This window comes from Penicillium arizonense (genome assembly GCF_001773325.1).
Source record: "Penicillium arizonense strain CBS 141311 chromosome Unknown PENARI_contig044, whole genome shotgun sequence".
Taxonomy (NCBI): domain Eukaryota; kingdom Fungi; phylum Ascomycota; class Eurotiomycetes; order Eurotiales; family Aspergillaceae; genus Penicillium; species Penicillium arizonense.
Genome location: NW_019173321.1, coordinates 54,304 through 69,280, shown reverse-complemented (window position 1 = coordinate 69,280; position 14,977 = coordinate 54,304). Strand labels below are relative to the sequence as shown.

At 51.0% G+C, this 14,977-nt stretch overlaps 7 protein-coding genes across 7 annotated transcripts; 3 read left to right on the top strand and 4 right to left on the bottom strand.

Annotated features, from left to right (window-relative positions):
• Nucleotides 1-608: 608 nt before the first annotated feature.
• Nucleotides 609-2,222, top strand: PENARI_c044G02757 (ubiquitin-conjugating enzyme E2; the record flags this gene model as incomplete). Its single annotated transcript, XM_022637231.1, has 7 exons — nucleotides 609-651; nucleotides 700-794; nucleotides 851-872; nucleotides 925-1,021; nucleotides 1,068-1,079; nucleotides 1,133-1,295; nucleotides 1,347-2,222. The coding sequence occupies 7 exons, from the start codon at nucleotides 609-611 to the stop codon at nucleotides 2,220-2,222; spliced, it is 1,308 nt and encodes a 435-aa protein (XP_022482913.1).
• A 396-nt stretch (nucleotides 2,223-2,618) lies between these two features.
• PENARI_c044G06581 (C-3 sterol dehydrogenase/C-4 decarboxylase) lies at nucleotides 2,619-3,913 on the top strand (the record flags this gene model as incomplete). Its single annotated transcript, XM_022637242.1, has 2 exons — nucleotides 2,619-3,194; nucleotides 3,251-3,913. The coding sequence occupies 2 exons, from the start codon at nucleotides 2,619-2,621 to the stop codon at nucleotides 3,911-3,913; spliced, it is 1,239 nt and encodes a 412-aa protein (XP_022482916.1).
• Nucleotides 3,914-4,217: 304 nt separating this feature from the next.
• PENARI_c044G11928 (uncharacterized protein) lies at nucleotides 4,218-5,793 on the bottom strand (the record flags this gene model as incomplete). The annotated part of the gene is made up of 2 exons (XM_022637255.1): nucleotides 4,218-4,799; nucleotides 4,855-5,793. The coding sequence occupies 2 exons, from the start codon at nucleotides 5,791-5,793 to the stop codon at nucleotides 4,218-4,220; spliced, it is 1,521 nt and encodes a 506-aa protein (XP_022482907.1).
• Nucleotides 5,794-6,640: 847 nt separating this feature from the next.
• Nucleotides 6,641-8,477, bottom strand: PENARI_c044G02080 (uncharacterized protein; the record flags this gene model as incomplete). The annotated part of the gene is made up of 5 exons (XM_022637228.1): nucleotides 6,641-7,469; nucleotides 7,517-7,657; nucleotides 7,704-8,051; nucleotides 8,107-8,204; nucleotides 8,256-8,477. The coding sequence occupies 5 exons, from the start codon at nucleotides 8,475-8,477 to the stop codon at nucleotides 6,641-6,643; spliced, it is 1,638 nt and encodes a 545-aa protein (XP_022482892.1).
• An 811-nt stretch (nucleotides 8,478-9,288) lies between these two features.
• Nucleotides 9,289-10,094, bottom strand: PENARI_c044G04512 (sugar O-acetyltransferase; the record flags this gene model as incomplete). The annotated part of the gene is made up of 3 exons (XM_022637236.1): nucleotides 9,289-9,652; nucleotides 9,712-9,948; nucleotides 9,994-10,094. 3 exons carry the CDS (start codon nucleotides 10,092-10,094, stop codon nucleotides 9,289-9,291), a joined length of 702 nt encoding a protein of 233 aa, XP_022482893.1.
• A 168-nt stretch (nucleotides 10,095-10,262) lies between these two features.
• Nucleotides 10,263-11,908, bottom strand: PENARI_c044G02638 (sugar porter family MFS transporter; the record flags this gene model as incomplete). Its single annotated transcript, XM_022637230.1, has 4 exons — nucleotides 10,263-10,583; nucleotides 10,634-11,136; nucleotides 11,185-11,760; nucleotides 11,806-11,908. The coding sequence occupies 4 exons, from the start codon at nucleotides 11,906-11,908 to the stop codon at nucleotides 10,263-10,265; spliced, it is 1,503 nt and encodes a 500-aa protein (XP_022482903.1).
• Nucleotides 11,909-14,308: 2,400 nt separating this feature from the next.
• On the top strand, nucleotides 14,309-14,831 carry PENARI_c044G00615 (uncharacterized protein; the record flags this gene model as incomplete). Its single annotated transcript, XM_022637226.1, has 2 exons — nucleotides 14,309-14,596; nucleotides 14,646-14,831. The coding sequence occupies 2 exons, from the start codon at nucleotides 14,309-14,311 to the stop codon at nucleotides 14,829-14,831; spliced, it is 474 nt and encodes a 157-aa protein (XP_022482909.1).
• Between the last annotated feature and the right edge of the window lie 146 nt (nucleotides 14,832-14,977).

Genomic DNA, 14,977 nt, shown 5'->3' with positions numbered 1-14,977 from the left:
TGCATAGTATATAGTATAGAGTATGGCGTACTCCGTGTATACTATATGTTCTGCCCCTTTCGCATCTAGTGCTTTTTATAGCACAGAGCCTATACCAACTTTAAGATAGCGTATTCATGACAGCTATACTATATATCAACACCCTATCTCTTAGGCTCTCTAATGACGATATCTTTGACTCATCTAGTCAACCACAAACATATATACCGTCCTTGGTTCTCTCCTGCGGACACAAAGTATGTGATGACCCGCACAAAGAGAGTAAAATCACACACGAAGATAATTTAATAAATGGCAAGAACAGGAATAATCGCAATAACTGTAATTAGCAAACAGAATTACAACCTTGTAAAGGAAAAGGGGGAAAGAGAGAGAGAAAGAAGAAAAAGAAGAAAAAGAAGCTCGAACAATCCCAGAGTAAACAAATATATAAAGGTACAGCGGACAACTCATCTCGGCACCTTCACACATCTGACACTCTTGACTTTATACTCCTTCGTTCTTCTTGCACCTCGCCCCTTGAATTGTCTTCTATCAGGATGGCTGACCAGTGTTCACTGCGGCTGGTGCGAGTAAGTCTCCCCACCATGACAGTGTGACCTGTATTAATGCCCCAGGAACTGGCTCAATTCGAGCGAAGTGAGCAACTCGGTATGAGACGCTCCAATCCTTTGAAATCTCACGCTGACACCAAGATAGCTTTCACTGTCGCCTACGATGAAAACAATACGCGAGACATCCAAGCCCTCATTATCGGGCCCCCAGGCACACCCTACGAGCTGGGCTTTTATGAAGTGAGATTCAACCTCAGATTAACCAGATTCTCATGGACTGATGCTAACCCTGGCAGTTTGCGATAAGAATCCCTTCTGGTGAGATGCTCTGATATGTCATCACAAATCATCCCAAGGCTAACCAAGTCAGATTACCCTGCGAGCCCGCCAGTGGTGAGGCTCAAGACTACTAACCAGGGACGCACACGCTTCGGTCCTAACCTCTACGCAAGTGGGAGGGTTTGCCTGTAAGTGTTGCTCAAGAATATTCAGACCCCGTACTGACTGTGCTAGATCGATTCTGGGGTAAGGCCATCCCGATTCATACCTTACATCAGACATCACTGAACATGCAACAGCACATGGCCCGGAGACCGCGGGGAGGAATGGTCCCCCGCACAGGGACTGGAGTCAGTCTTGCTGTCAATTCAGAGTCTGCTGTCCTCAAACCCGTACATCCTCGAGCCGGGGTTCGATACCAGAGGTACCGACACTGAGAACATGGAGGCATACAACTCCAAGGTGATACAGTTTCCCGGAAGAGTGATCATGAGAATACTAACACTTTTACAGATCCGACACGAAAACCTACGATTGGCAGTCATCGCCCCTCTAGAAAAAGCCCTCCAATTTCCTTTCTTGACTTACCAACACAGATCGCAAAGAAATGACCAGCCACCTGTATCTGGAGCAGCACCTGGCGATCGACGAGGACCGGACCAATCTTCACTCAGTGCCTTTGCTGACTTTTCCAAGCAACGATTCCTCTGGTATCTGGATCTTTACAAGAACGCAATTGAGAAAGGCATCGTGGACGAGGCACGGAGACACAAAACCCCATTTATCCAGATGCCATTCGAGGGTGCGGGCAATATCATGCAGGGTACATGGGATTACACCGATCTGAAGGCCCGCCTGGCAAGCGTCCAAGGACAGTTGATGCAGGAAACACACAAATGGCCTGTCGAGGGCCTGGCGCTGGTCAAGGAGGACGCTGGGATTGCGGTGAAGCTGATGGGGCAGCATGAACAGATCGTTGCAGAACTGAAGTCCCAGAGACAGGTTATCGATCTCTCGCTCGCTGATGGCAACCCTTTCGTCTGGCGACTCACTTACGTTGGCCGCACGGAGTCTCGACTGGAGGGTGGTATCATCAAGATCAAGATTTTCATCAGCCCCCGGCACCCGATAGAGCAGCCCCGTGTGTTTGTTGAGTCGCCACTCTATCACATCCGTGTCTCCAAGTTGGGTGTTATGATCTATCTGCCAGCGCGAGCCGACGAGATCCGCCATCACATCGACGGCATCATCAACACCCTGGAGGATGACAACCCACCATACAACCCACTAATGACAGTGAACCCTGAGGCAAGCGCTCTGTGCTGGGGGACTGAAGTGGAACGCAGGCTCTACCGGCGTAAGCTTCGAGCATCGCTGGAGGCATCCTAGCCTCAACATGGATATGGTTCTGTCAGTCCATGGAGAGTCGTAATGAGGTCCCATCTTTAGCTGATCTGTTTCATCGGTTCAACTTTGCTTTGATTTGCAGGTCATTTCCGTCTAGCTATGCTTCGAGTTCATAAGAATTCGCGATGGCGGAGAGGCCGGGGATTGTGGGGGCGTGTGGCGTCGGAGCAACAGGTCAAGACTACCAATATCTGTTATCCCAATGCTGTTCCAAGCATAATAATCAAAAGATCTTCTACCTTCACCGAAGTAAGTACAAGTAAGTGACAACCACTTCGGCAGGTTGGACTAGAAGTGCCACGACTGAACGCACGGATCACCTGATTCTCCGCAAGAACTTCCCCTTTTCACCAGTTCAACCACCTTCCAAATCACATCATGTCGGCGAAAAGGCGCACACTAGAACTCGGTAATGTCCTGGTGGTCGGAGGCTGCGGTTTCCTGGGGTGGCACATTGTCGATCACCTGCTGAACTTCCCCTCCGAGACCGATCCCAGCGTCGCCCTCCCCAAGCCGCAAGGCGATGCACGCTTCGACTTCCCGACTCTGGGATCGCGGTACCCGGATTACCACTCGACAGTGTCCGTTGTCGACCTGCGCACAACCATCAACCGTCTCCCCGGCGCAAAGTACTATGATGGCGACATCACGTCTGTCGAGTCCATGATGGAGGTTTTCAAGGCTGTCAAGCCGGATCTGGTCATCCACACTGCTTCGCCTTCTATGATTGAGGGCAACAAGCCGCTGCTGCACAAGGTCAATGTGGAGGGAACCCGGACGCTTCTCGAGGTCGCTGGTGGTGAGCACGGTGATTGGGGTGGCAAGTGCAAGGCTTTCGTCTACACTAGCTCCAGCTCCGTCGTGCACGATACTCAGAGTGACCTAAAGAATGTCAACGAGGAGTGGCCCTACGTCCGCGGCCCTTCGCAGAAGGAGTACTACTCTGAGACCAAGGTGAGATTCAGTGAATGGCATTTCTTCTGGACCAATTGCTAACTATCTCCTTGCAGGCCGATGCTGAGGAACTCGTTCTGAAGTATAACCGCCAGTCCCCAACCGAGATGTTGACCTGCGCCATTCGCCCGGCCGGCATCCACGGAGAGAAGGACACCACAGTGACACACAAGATCCTGGAGCACGGCGCCCAGGCATCGGATAGAGTGCTACGGATGCAGCTGGGTGACAACGAGAACCTCTTCGACTTCACCTACGTCGGCAACGTGGCGTATGGCCATCTCCTCGCCGCGCACCGGCTTCTGGCGAGCTACGATCTTCGCGCGGCTGGTCAGGGCGGGCCCCTCGACTACGAGCGCGTGGATGGCGAGGCTTTCAACATCACCAATGATTCCCCTGTCTACTTCTGGGATGTGACCCGTGCCATGTGGGCGCTTATCAACCGTGTTGTTGAGCCTCACCAGGTTTGGGCTTTGCCCGAGGGTCTTCTGGAGTCTGTTGGTGGTATCGCTGAGACTGTCATGGGATGGTTTGGCAAGACCCCCCGTCTCACAGCTCGGACAGTGCGGTACTCTTGCATGACTCGTTACTACTCCACCGAGAAAGCCAAGCACCGTCTCGCTTACCTGCCTGTCGTGCCTTTGGATGAAGGTATTGCCCGTGCGGTTGGATACATTGTTGAGCAGAACCGACTGGCCGAGGGAAAGAAGGCATTGTAATTGAATTTAGATGAGATTTGAAAGGCATTTTATGCTGTATTAATATGACTATTTGCCTATTTTCCTGAAGCTATACGTTTTAACAGCTAACGTTACTGTAGAATTGCAAGTATTGTTGAACCAGTTCATTGTTATCACGTATATATCCTTAAAAAACATGCCTGGTCCCTGACCGGCGTTTCTCATCACATTGTTACAAGCATTCATAGATCATAACCAGCGTGAAGGGCTAAAAACCCCTCGACGCACTTGTAATGACGTCCCCCGGAGAAAAACACTATGAAACTCCAAGTATGCAATCCGCTTAAACAAGATATCTGAAACCCTTCCGCATACGCAACGACTCGTCGGCATGCTCGAGGATATCATTATCCGTCGTGTCGGCCATTTCACCAGCCTCGATCTGCTTGTTCAGGCCAAGCAGCATGAAGCGGAAGTACCAGCATCCGACGACCGTGACACCGAACATGGCCAGCACAATTCCGTAGCTGGATCGGTAGCCGTTATCCTCCAGATCCCAGACGTATGAGCCGGCGACGTTACCCAGTTGACTGAATGCGTTGATCATGGCGATGGCAACGGCACGCTTGGCTGGGGGACGTGGGAAGGAGGAACTGATCCATGAGTAGAACACGATGAATCCTGCGTAGGAGCCTGCCTGTAAGAAGAGTGCGACGTATCGAGCTGCCACGTTGAGGGTGGACATGCTGATGATGAACCCGACGGCTCCCATGGCGATGGGCCCGAAGATGTGCCAGACCTTCTCCTGGGTTTTATCCGCGTGCCATGCGTTGATGACGGAGAAGATACACGAGAACACCCATGGGGGAGCACTCATCAGGAGGGTAGGGACGTAGCCGAATCCAAGAGTACCGGTGAGAGTGGGCTGTGAGGCGGTTAGTCAATGTGTTGCAATGTTGGGCTATTGGAATGGAACTTACGAAGAAAGCGTTGAAAGACAATCCAACGACGTAGGCAACAAAGGTGAACATCATCACGTAGATCTTGGGGTCCTTCAGGGCCATCATCAGACCACCCATGGCACCGAGCTCCTCGGAGTCGGTATCAGCTTCACCGACATCCTCAAACATACGAAGCTGAGCCACCTGAAGTTCTTCCTCGGTGAAACCGCGAGCATTGGTGGGCAGATCAGGCAGGATGAAAGCCGCCAAGAGAGCCAGGAACATGGTCACGGAACCCTCAATCCAGAACAGCCAGCGCCACGCAGCGTGGCCCAGGACGCCCTGCATGTTGGACAGGACACCGGCACCAACAAGGGCAGAAAAGGCATTGGAGATGAGGTTACCACAGAACAGAAGGGCGTTGCGGGAGGTCAACTCGCGGCGAGTGTACCACTTGGATAGGATGAGCAATGCACCGGGCAGGAAGGCAGCCTCGATGAAGCCCAACAGGAAACGGATGGCCACCATGTGTCCAAAGGTCTTGGCGTTACCGGACAACGTGGAGATGAGACCCCAGAGGAGCATGGCACAGGCGATGTAGAGAGAGGGCCGCGAAATGCGGTTGATGAACATGTTGGAGGGCACTTGCATGATGATGTAGCCCACATACAGAATACTCAGACACGTCGAGTACTCTGTGTTGGAGAGTTGGAGGTCATCCTGCAGACCCTTCAGACGGGCCGCCGCCATGTTGTTGCGATCCAGGTAGTTCATGATATAGATGAAGATGAACAGACTGCATCGGGCGTCAAGCTTCAGCTTGAGACGCTTCTCGACGGCCGCACGACGAGCAGGGTCCATCTGGGCAGCAAGGCCTTCTTGCTTGGTTGAGGCAATGTGCTCGACATTTTCATACCTCTCCTTCTCGGCCTCAACCTCTATCCGGTCATTGGTAGTTCGTGAGATGTCGTCCGCCATGACTGCAGCTTGTGTAGAGAACGGAATCAACCGGGCAGCCAGGGGCAGAATCTTCCCTTTAAGACAGAAAACCCTTCACACCCCCCGCGCTAATTTCCCGATTTTTTCTGTACCCCGGTACCCCCACGCCCAAAGTCATGAGACGCGGGGGGCCACAGTGGAGATAGTTTCTTGGCCGAGTCCGCACCCCGGGACAGAGAATGCCCCGGGCACTCGGTCCAGCCGACGAATGGCATTCGCGGCCCACCGTCCGGTATGTATTGATTCCTGAATGTGACGGTACGCGAGCTGAGGAGATATCTGAAAGGAGAAGGTCTCCCAAAGTTCCCCCAGAGGAATCACCGAGTCTCCCGGACTCCCAGACTCCTAGAGTCCCTGAGTCCCTGAGTCCCTGAGCGCAGATGTTTTGAAAAGGAAGATCGGCTCGGCGGAACAAACCGGTCGGGATGTGAAAGCGGTCAAGCCGGGTCTGTGCAAACCCGACTCTTCCCCGCCTCTCCGCAAATTGCAAATTTCTCTCCCACACTACTCGCTTGGCCCCTGTTTTTCCTATCTTTTCTGTCCCGGGATCACTCCATGTTTCCTACCGTGTGAGGTATTTAATTTAAAAATGAATCGGGATCCAATTGTGGCTGTCCCCAACCATACATGTACTCCATACATTTTCCCCAACTCTCCCCCACACACACACTAGACCCGTGAACGTCATTCGATGCAACCCTTGACAAATCAATACTCGGCAGCAGAATTCGACCGAGATCCACTGCAACGCTAAGCTTACGCTCAAACGGGGAACCCGACGACAGATCCTGGAGTCGGCATCCCACATTCGATGCCGAGATGACGTTCAATGGCTTGCACTTGCATTCGGCAGATGCACTCCGGTGGCTTCAGCTTGGTCGGTTAGCTCAATACCCTCTGCCAAGTCATCTTCGTGCCAGCCCTCTCGGTCATCCTTGACAAGTCGGACGAAGCACACATCAAGGATCAGCGCCACGGCACTGATGGCAACGCCGAAGAAAAGTGCCGCGCGATAGCCCATAATTTGACTACCTGACCGGCGCGCTATCTCTACCTCAATGGTGGAGGCGAACCCCAGACCGAGACTGTTCCCGTATAGATTAAGTGTGCCGATGACGGACCCCGCAATCCCTTGTTGATTACGTCGGACCGAATTACTGGCAATGATCTGCGCCGCTGTGTACACAAAGTCGGGACAGAAGGAGAAAAGCACGACCGAGGGGAAAATTTGTGCCCAGTACGTTTGGTGAAGTGGCACCGTCGCCATGAGGGCATTCGAGACTAAGATGGTGATGGTGCCGATGGCGAGAATCCATTGTGCTGCCATTCGTGGGATCATCCACGCTGCGAGACAAGCAGCCCCCGTCGCACAGACCACAAACGGTGTCCAACCTACGGCGAAGTGGAGGGGAGACCAATGCCACACCTTTTGCAGCCACAGGACCTGGTACCAGATCAGGGTTCCCACGGCCATGTAGTTCAACAGCACAACGAGGAGCAGCATGAGGAAGGACGGAGCCTTGAAGATATCAAGAGGCATGATTGGTTGGGCAGCATAGTTTCTTTCCCAAACCAAGAAACCGACGAACATGACCACCGAACTAATCAGGAGAATGATCTCATAGTGAGTGGCCCAACCGACACTAGGTGCTTGACTACCAACGCATTAGCAAGTGAATATTGATTTGGGAGCTTGCCTTACTTCCAAACAAAGTTGAACAGAATCAGTGAGCTTGTGCCCAAGGCTGATCCAATACAGTCAATTTTACCATGCCGGTCAACAGGTGGTTCACGCGAACTCAATGCCCAGATAGGAGCAAAGGTGACGACACCAAGACAAGCACTGTACTTTGTCAGTACTTGGACTCAAGCACCACAGGCCCACTTACATGAAAATGAAGAACCACTTCCACTCAGTCCGCTCCAAGAAAGCTCCCAAGAACAAGGCCCCAAAGTAGCCTCCCACCGGTGCCGATGCGCCAAAGAAACCCAAACTGACATTTCGCACGCGACCGGGAGGATTCGTACTGGAGATCATGGCTACTGCGTTAGGCATAATGAAGGCACCTCCCAAACCGGCGAGAGCCCGCATGGTGACAAAGGCGAAGAAGTTGGTGCAGAAGGCACTGGCAAGTGTACAAATCGTGAGCCAGGCACCGCCGGCGAGGAGGAGTTCTCGATGGCCGTAGACATCTCCCAATCGACCGCTTACTAGCACGAAGGTTCCTTGAGTTAAACTGTCGAGATATTAGTATTGATGATTGATCGTGGAATTCAATGCCGGGCCCTCACGCATAGCTAGCAGCCATCCACGAAGCATACGTATCTTTAGCACCTAATGATTCATTCAAGGCGCTGCCCCCAGCAACGCCAGCGAAATTAACGGTCATCTACGGGCCTTAGTATGGGAATAAGAAACAGAATATAGGTTAATGCCACACCTGTACGACATTGGCGAGCACGAGCAATGTAGTAATGGCCACTCGGCGCGATTGGGTAGTTCGACTAGGCAGGGTCCTTTCAAAGACAGGCTGACCCGCCCTGGGCGTCGAGTCTGGGACATGCTGTGTCTCTGTTTCGGGGGCATTGGGATTGACTTCAATTTTGGGTGTACGAGATGGGGATATTGGATGCACCTCGTGAATAGCGTGTAACATGGACATCTTGAGAGTGTTGAGTTGAAGTTGAAAGAGACATGGCCGTTGCTTTCTTCAGGGTAATCTTTGAGTGCGGAGAAGGGTCCAAGCCAATGTTCCTGTAGACTTCGGTTGGATTTATCAGCGCGGTGTTAAATCCGACTCTGCGGAATATAATTCCATGTGGCGACTTTGCAAATATTCCGTTCAAAGTTCTCTAGAAACATGGTATTTCTTCCAATGCACTAGGCATCGTGAGTCAGCATGAAGGAAGATGTGTGTTTACAAAAAAGCTTGAGTAAAGTTGGAAGATTCCCAGTGAAGTGTAATTAACGGCTATTGAGGAAGCTCAAACATAAGAAACGTCACTGCCCAGCTCCAGGCTGGTCGGGACATGCTGCTGGAAGTTTTGGGCAATCCCCTCTTGCGGAGTACCTGCATTATTTATTGAAGTGATATGAGCCCGGGCGCATATGGTCGCTCCTCCGAGTCTATCCTCAACGCCTATTTTCTCCGGAAGATATCAATAGACTCAAACATGCCGTCGAGAAAGCCGGCCTTCATGTTCCCAAGGCCAGGAATCTACGTTGGCTAGCATTCTGCAAGGTCGATCCTACTATGTGTACTTCGTTTTTTAACGTCCCACCTGAAAGCGGGAGAACTAGGTAATGTAAGATTGACGATCAGAGACTAAAGGAAGCTTGAGGGAGATAACAATGGAATTAAGTTGAACGAACATCCGCTCTTACATGCCGACGACTGTACCCCCACGCAATGACGCCGAAGTGGGCCGTGTCGGCAATCCTCGGATTCTTGATCTTGATTCTATCTTTCTAGTCTATCGGTCCTCGCGAACAATGTTGCGGTATTCATTGTTGGGGTCCTGCTCCTCTTCCTCTGCCGATTGAATCGTCTTCTTCACGCGACAAGGGGCTCCAACGGCAACAGAGAAGGGCGGGATATCCTTTGTGACCACAGACCCGGCTCCGATGGTACATCCCTGGCCGATTCGAACACCCGGCAGGACAAGCACGTTACTTCCGATCCAGCAGTCATCCTCGATGAAGATAGGGTGGCCGAATTCGACAAATTTGCGGCGTGAAAGAATGCTGGTATCGTGGCCGGCTGTGATCAGACTCACACCGGTGCCGATTTGGACTCGATCGCCGATGACTACGAGGCTGGTATCGAGTATTGTCACACTGGACGTGGTCAGAAATGTTCGATAGGAATGTTCGACTCGAACGATCGTGAGACTCACTTCCAGTTGAAGAAGCAGTCCTTTCCGATACTGATATTGCTGCCGTAGTCTGGCAGGAAGGGTGGCTCGATGAATGTCCCATCTCCAACTCTGCCAACGAGCTTTCGTAGCAGTTCAAGACGCACGTCGGCGATCTTGTCGTAGGTCACGGTCTTTGTGTCCAGGTTGTTGTAGTCTGCCGCCAGTCCGCGGCAGCGGTGACGTGCCTCGAGCAACTGAGGGATGGTGGGATTGTACCTGAACTGTCAACTCTGTGCGTGTGAAACCCGTGGGCGGACATACATCATGCCTGATATCATGCGGTCGTAGTCCTCACACACGGGTATTCCCTGCAACCCCTTGGAGAGAGCGATGATTTCGGGGCGTTTCTCTGTCGCAGCCATGATTGAAAATGATTGCAAATAAATGTACAACACTACAGAGGAAACGAGCAGAGCGCGAGATATAAGGCGGGGATTCCCGACAATTCGCCGGAATGCCAAGGAATTGGGCTTCCTTCCTATTTTGGTAGAACCGCCAGCACTTATGTCATCATATCCATTCAAGGTAAATTACGGATAGTCTACAGCCTTGTTGTGCACACTCACTTCATCCACATCCCGAAGTGCCTCTCGGCGTGCAGCATCAACATCAAAGGCGGCCTTGCTGTTGAACAGGGTCTCCATCTCCTCGAGACTCTTGCCTTTGGTCTCCTTGACAAAGAAGAACACAATAATGGCCATGATAACATCGAGCGCCGCATAAAAGATGAAGATATAGCTACCCCACGCGCTCATCATGTAGCGCGTCACGAGTGAGAACAAAAAGTTGAAGAGCCACTGCGTGGATACTGCGACGGACGTACCGACCTCACGAATTCGTGTTGGGAAGATCTGGATTCCTGTCAGCCATTGCGCTGGGAATGAACGAAAAAATTACTTACCTCGGCGGTGTATGGCCAGGGCAATGGACCCCAACTGAACTGATAGATCGAATTGGTGAGGAAGATCATTGCCACCATTCCGATACCAGCCGGAGTGGCTTTGGAGTTAGGGGGTGGAGTGGTCTCCTTGACAACTGTCACAATAACGAAGCAACAGGCCATCAGCAGAGCCGAAATCCACAGGGTCGGCTTGCGTCCCCACATCTCCGAGAAGAACAAGATATAGATGCCGACTGTGGTGAACTTCTCCGCACCAAACAGACCAGTGATCAACAAGGACTGGTTAGTGTCATTTCCAACAATCAACTTGAAGAATTGCGGACCGAAATACGCTAGCGCAGTCATGCCCGTGCACTGCTGGCCGCAAAACATGAAGAAGGCGAGGAGGAGTCGGTAACGGTTGGCGGGTTCGAGCAGCTCACGCTTCTTGAAGCCCTCGGTGGCTCGCAGCTCTTCGGAGAGGCCGACTCGGATTTCATTGAACTCTGCCTTTACCTCGGGACCTAGTCCTGGTCAGTGATGGTTCAGTGGTTTGGCCACGGTTCTCTTACCATCACTCGCGCGAATCCATTTCAGGCTTTCATACGCTTCGTCATATCGACCCTTCTTGGCCAGCCAGCGGGTACTCTCGGGCATGGCAAACAAACCCAATGCAAGAACTCCTGCTGGGACCATTTGAAGACCGACCGGGATTTGCCACTGCTTCGAAGATACCGGCAGGGTGATCTTCACCGCATAGTCAATCCAGTAGCTCAACATGACACCCAGCGCAAAGAGCCACTGCATCCCTGACCCCAGCTTTCCCCGAATCTCTTTTGGCGCCATCTCGGCGTTGTATGCTGGGACCACCGCTGTACCGGCACCAAGACCCAGCCCAGCCACAAACCGCCCGATATAGAAGCAGACTAGCGAATGCGACGGTACAACCTGGATGATTACACCGATGCAAAATACCGACATGGCTGCCTGCACGGTCTTCTTCCGTCCGAACCGGTCGGACACCCAGAAGATGCTCAGTGCGGATAGAAAGGCGCCTACATTCTGCAAACTGACCATCACCGCACTGACGGTGGTTTGGTCTTTGTAGCCGAAATCATTGACGTAGGATTTGAACTCGAGGATTCCACCTAGAGGTGTTAGTCGATGCCAATCCAGCGGGATATAGCACTTACCAACGATGCCAGTATCATATCCAAACAGGAATCCAGCAGTACAAATGAAGAAGCCAAAGAAGTACGCTCGGAAAGCACCCAGCCTCGTGCCTGGTAAACCCATAGCGTACGCAAGAAGAAAAAAAGTCAACCGGAGAACATGCCGATATAGTTAGAAAGATCAGACTTTAAGTTACAACAGCTTGGAAGTCTCTCTGCGCACGCAACCTGTGAGCGCGGATAACGCCATAGCACGCCATAGCGTTGAACGTCACCTATCAACGTTGACTTAGGGCTGTCGGGAGGCCTTAGCTGGCCAATGAGCCAACTTACTCTTGAATTATACCACCTAAAAGGGATATTCCTTGGATTTAGTACATCTATCTAAACATTGCCTTCCTTTATCTGCTTCCATGGATCTCAGCTTTCCCCGCATTTTCGGTCGCCAAGGCGGCTCGTCGGCTCGATGGTCGGCTCGGTCGGCCATCGGCTGGCGTTGACATGTCTATAGACCCAGTTGATACACGTCTGTGTACACGTATAGGGGTGTCATCGTGGATCATCCACATTCACTTCGGTCTTCTGTCTCCATTTCAATTCTCGGTCAATAGATCTTGGCGATTTTTTGAGTCGCAGGATTTCTAAACATGAAAAGATGACTGGCTTACATATGCCAGGGCTATGGAAGAGATTAGTCTATGGTCCGAAGTAATATATATTGAGGGACAGGTCTAACAATCAATAGGCTCATTAATTCTTCGTCCTGCAACATCCGTTGGTCGTGTCAAGCGGAACCAACCTCATTTTGTACCCCTTGCCTAACAGACTCGGGCTCCGCCACAACTGTCCACCTATCACCATGCCCGATTCTACAGGGGCGTAGACCGCCAATCAGATTGTCATCTATGTAGAGAGGCAAGGAGGATTGTCGATCAAAGAAGCCACGTTCTATGCGCCCCGTTCTCGCTTTGAAATATTGGATCATTCCACCATTGTAATAGTCGAGCAGTGTGTAGCAGCAAACACATCCAGTACATGTCTACCGGCAGAACATGCGAGGTTTGTCGTTTTACCCCTGGTTTCTCCCTCGCAGGACACACCCGAAAGAGGTCGGGCTCACTTTGTGTATCTACATAGACTCGAAGGGTTGGGTTTATAGAGGATATAATTCAATTTGGAGATGAGACTTCCAGCACGCATGATACTGGACATCAGAAATATCTATAGCATCTATTCTTTAACAGTTATGTATATGTGTGACAGAAATACATACTATTACCAGAGAATGCCATGTTCTGATTATACCATTCTAATCCCATGATGTACGAGTTACTCTGGACCGAACTCTCCTTGGTGGTTCGTCGTGATACAAGAGTTCCGGCGCTGTGGTTGTATGGACTCGAGTTTCTCTCCACCCCGCGCTGTCTCGTACCAAATTGAAGGAGCACGTTTTGTGTCGACTCGGAGGTTTCACTCGGAAACATTATCGCCTTTGAGCGAGTCGGCGACGATCTCGGAGGTTTGCTGGATCATCTTGGCGATGCGGCCTCGACTAACATGTTCATGTAGGGCCAAGAAGTGCACTGAGAATCAAATAGAGCCTAATACTAAAGAAAAGTTGAACCTGTGAATTTGTGTGAATGGAGTTGGCCTCAGAAGCACAGGGTCTCTCTCATATAACCATGCGAGGAACCCTTATCCGGGTCTCTCAATTGTTCTATGACAACTTGTAGAAACCTAAAAAATCACAACGAAGATGAGATAAACATCTTTATTCATTGATGGACTCGGTACGCTTTTGCAGAATATGAATGCCTGCACAGTTCCGTTAAGGGTATGTTTGTCTTTGAATCCAGGCCTCATTCGTTTGCTCTCTCCTGTTTTGTTTACACAGCTTAGCTCCCATCTTGGCTTTCCTTAGCATATAGTCCAGTGTCCCCGTAGAAAATAGTACGCAGATCATTCATCTCTTTTCCCTCCCCTTCTCTCTCTCTCGCTCTCTGGTTTGTGGTCTATTAGACACTTGACCTAGATTGCTACGATTATCTGTTACTGCATCAAAGGTTGCTGTCGAGGTCAAAGCAAGCAGGAAAATGGTGGCCTGTGAAACAACCGGGTTATACCACAACGTTATTCATTTTTGATAAAATATTAGCCCACTGTCATGCATGGATTCTATTCCAGCTTGCTGTGTCATGTCATATAAAATGTTTCTTTTGCTTTATACCTGTAGCTCATCTGGTGGGTGGCATTGTAGGTAGTATCGCAGAGAGGGACTTAATTCACCCGATACTACTCGGGTTATGAATAGAGTCACACGTGCCTTCATACTAGATACGGCTCGTTTCTTTTCACTTTGAGTCCAGTGACCACATAAAGACGCGCTTGGTGCATCCTTGGCTTTTCTCTTCTTCAACGTCCCGCCTCCTGCTCACCTTCCTATCTTCTCTGGCAAGTCCTATCCATCTTCATATTCTTCTGGGCCAGACTAACAGGAATACAACATCCAGCACCCGCAGCAGCCATGCGTATCAAAGTTAGCCCTTTTGGGCTGCACCCAAACCAGTTCTTGCAGGACTTCAACGTCCCGTACCACCCAGAGCTTCCAATCAGCTACCTCTTCAGCCTCCTTAGCAAGGAGCGGAACTGGAAGACAAACTCCAGGACCTGGAGAAAAAATTGGAACAAGTGTATGGCATGTGAATATGACCGCCTGATCGGATATTGCAACACGAACTTGGAGACCTGGCAAGAGCTATGCCGACAGGTGGGCATCGAAGGGAGTTTCATGTCCATTACGAAGTGCAAGAAGGTTTGTTCATGTGTACTTCCCCGATGGAATCACCGGCTAACTCGACCAGGCCCTTGCCGGCATCCATGTCAATATCATAGACGTCCTCGACTGTTGGAACACCGACGATGTTCCTCGCCGCTTTGCCAGTGTCCGCCAACTTGCGGAGTACACCAAGAAGACCAACAAGACATTCAACCGTCACGTTGCCAAACAGGATAAGATCCTGAGAATTCTGCTGCGTCGTATTTTCTAAGGTGTGCAATGGTATCGTTTCGGGTGCAGGATCTGAGGAACGTTGGATTGGTCATGGTGCTGCGATGATCAAGAAAGACAGTTAGCAAGTTAGGACTTCAATCAAATTTCAATAAGCTTCCAGGTATTCCTAGTCACCTACTGTTT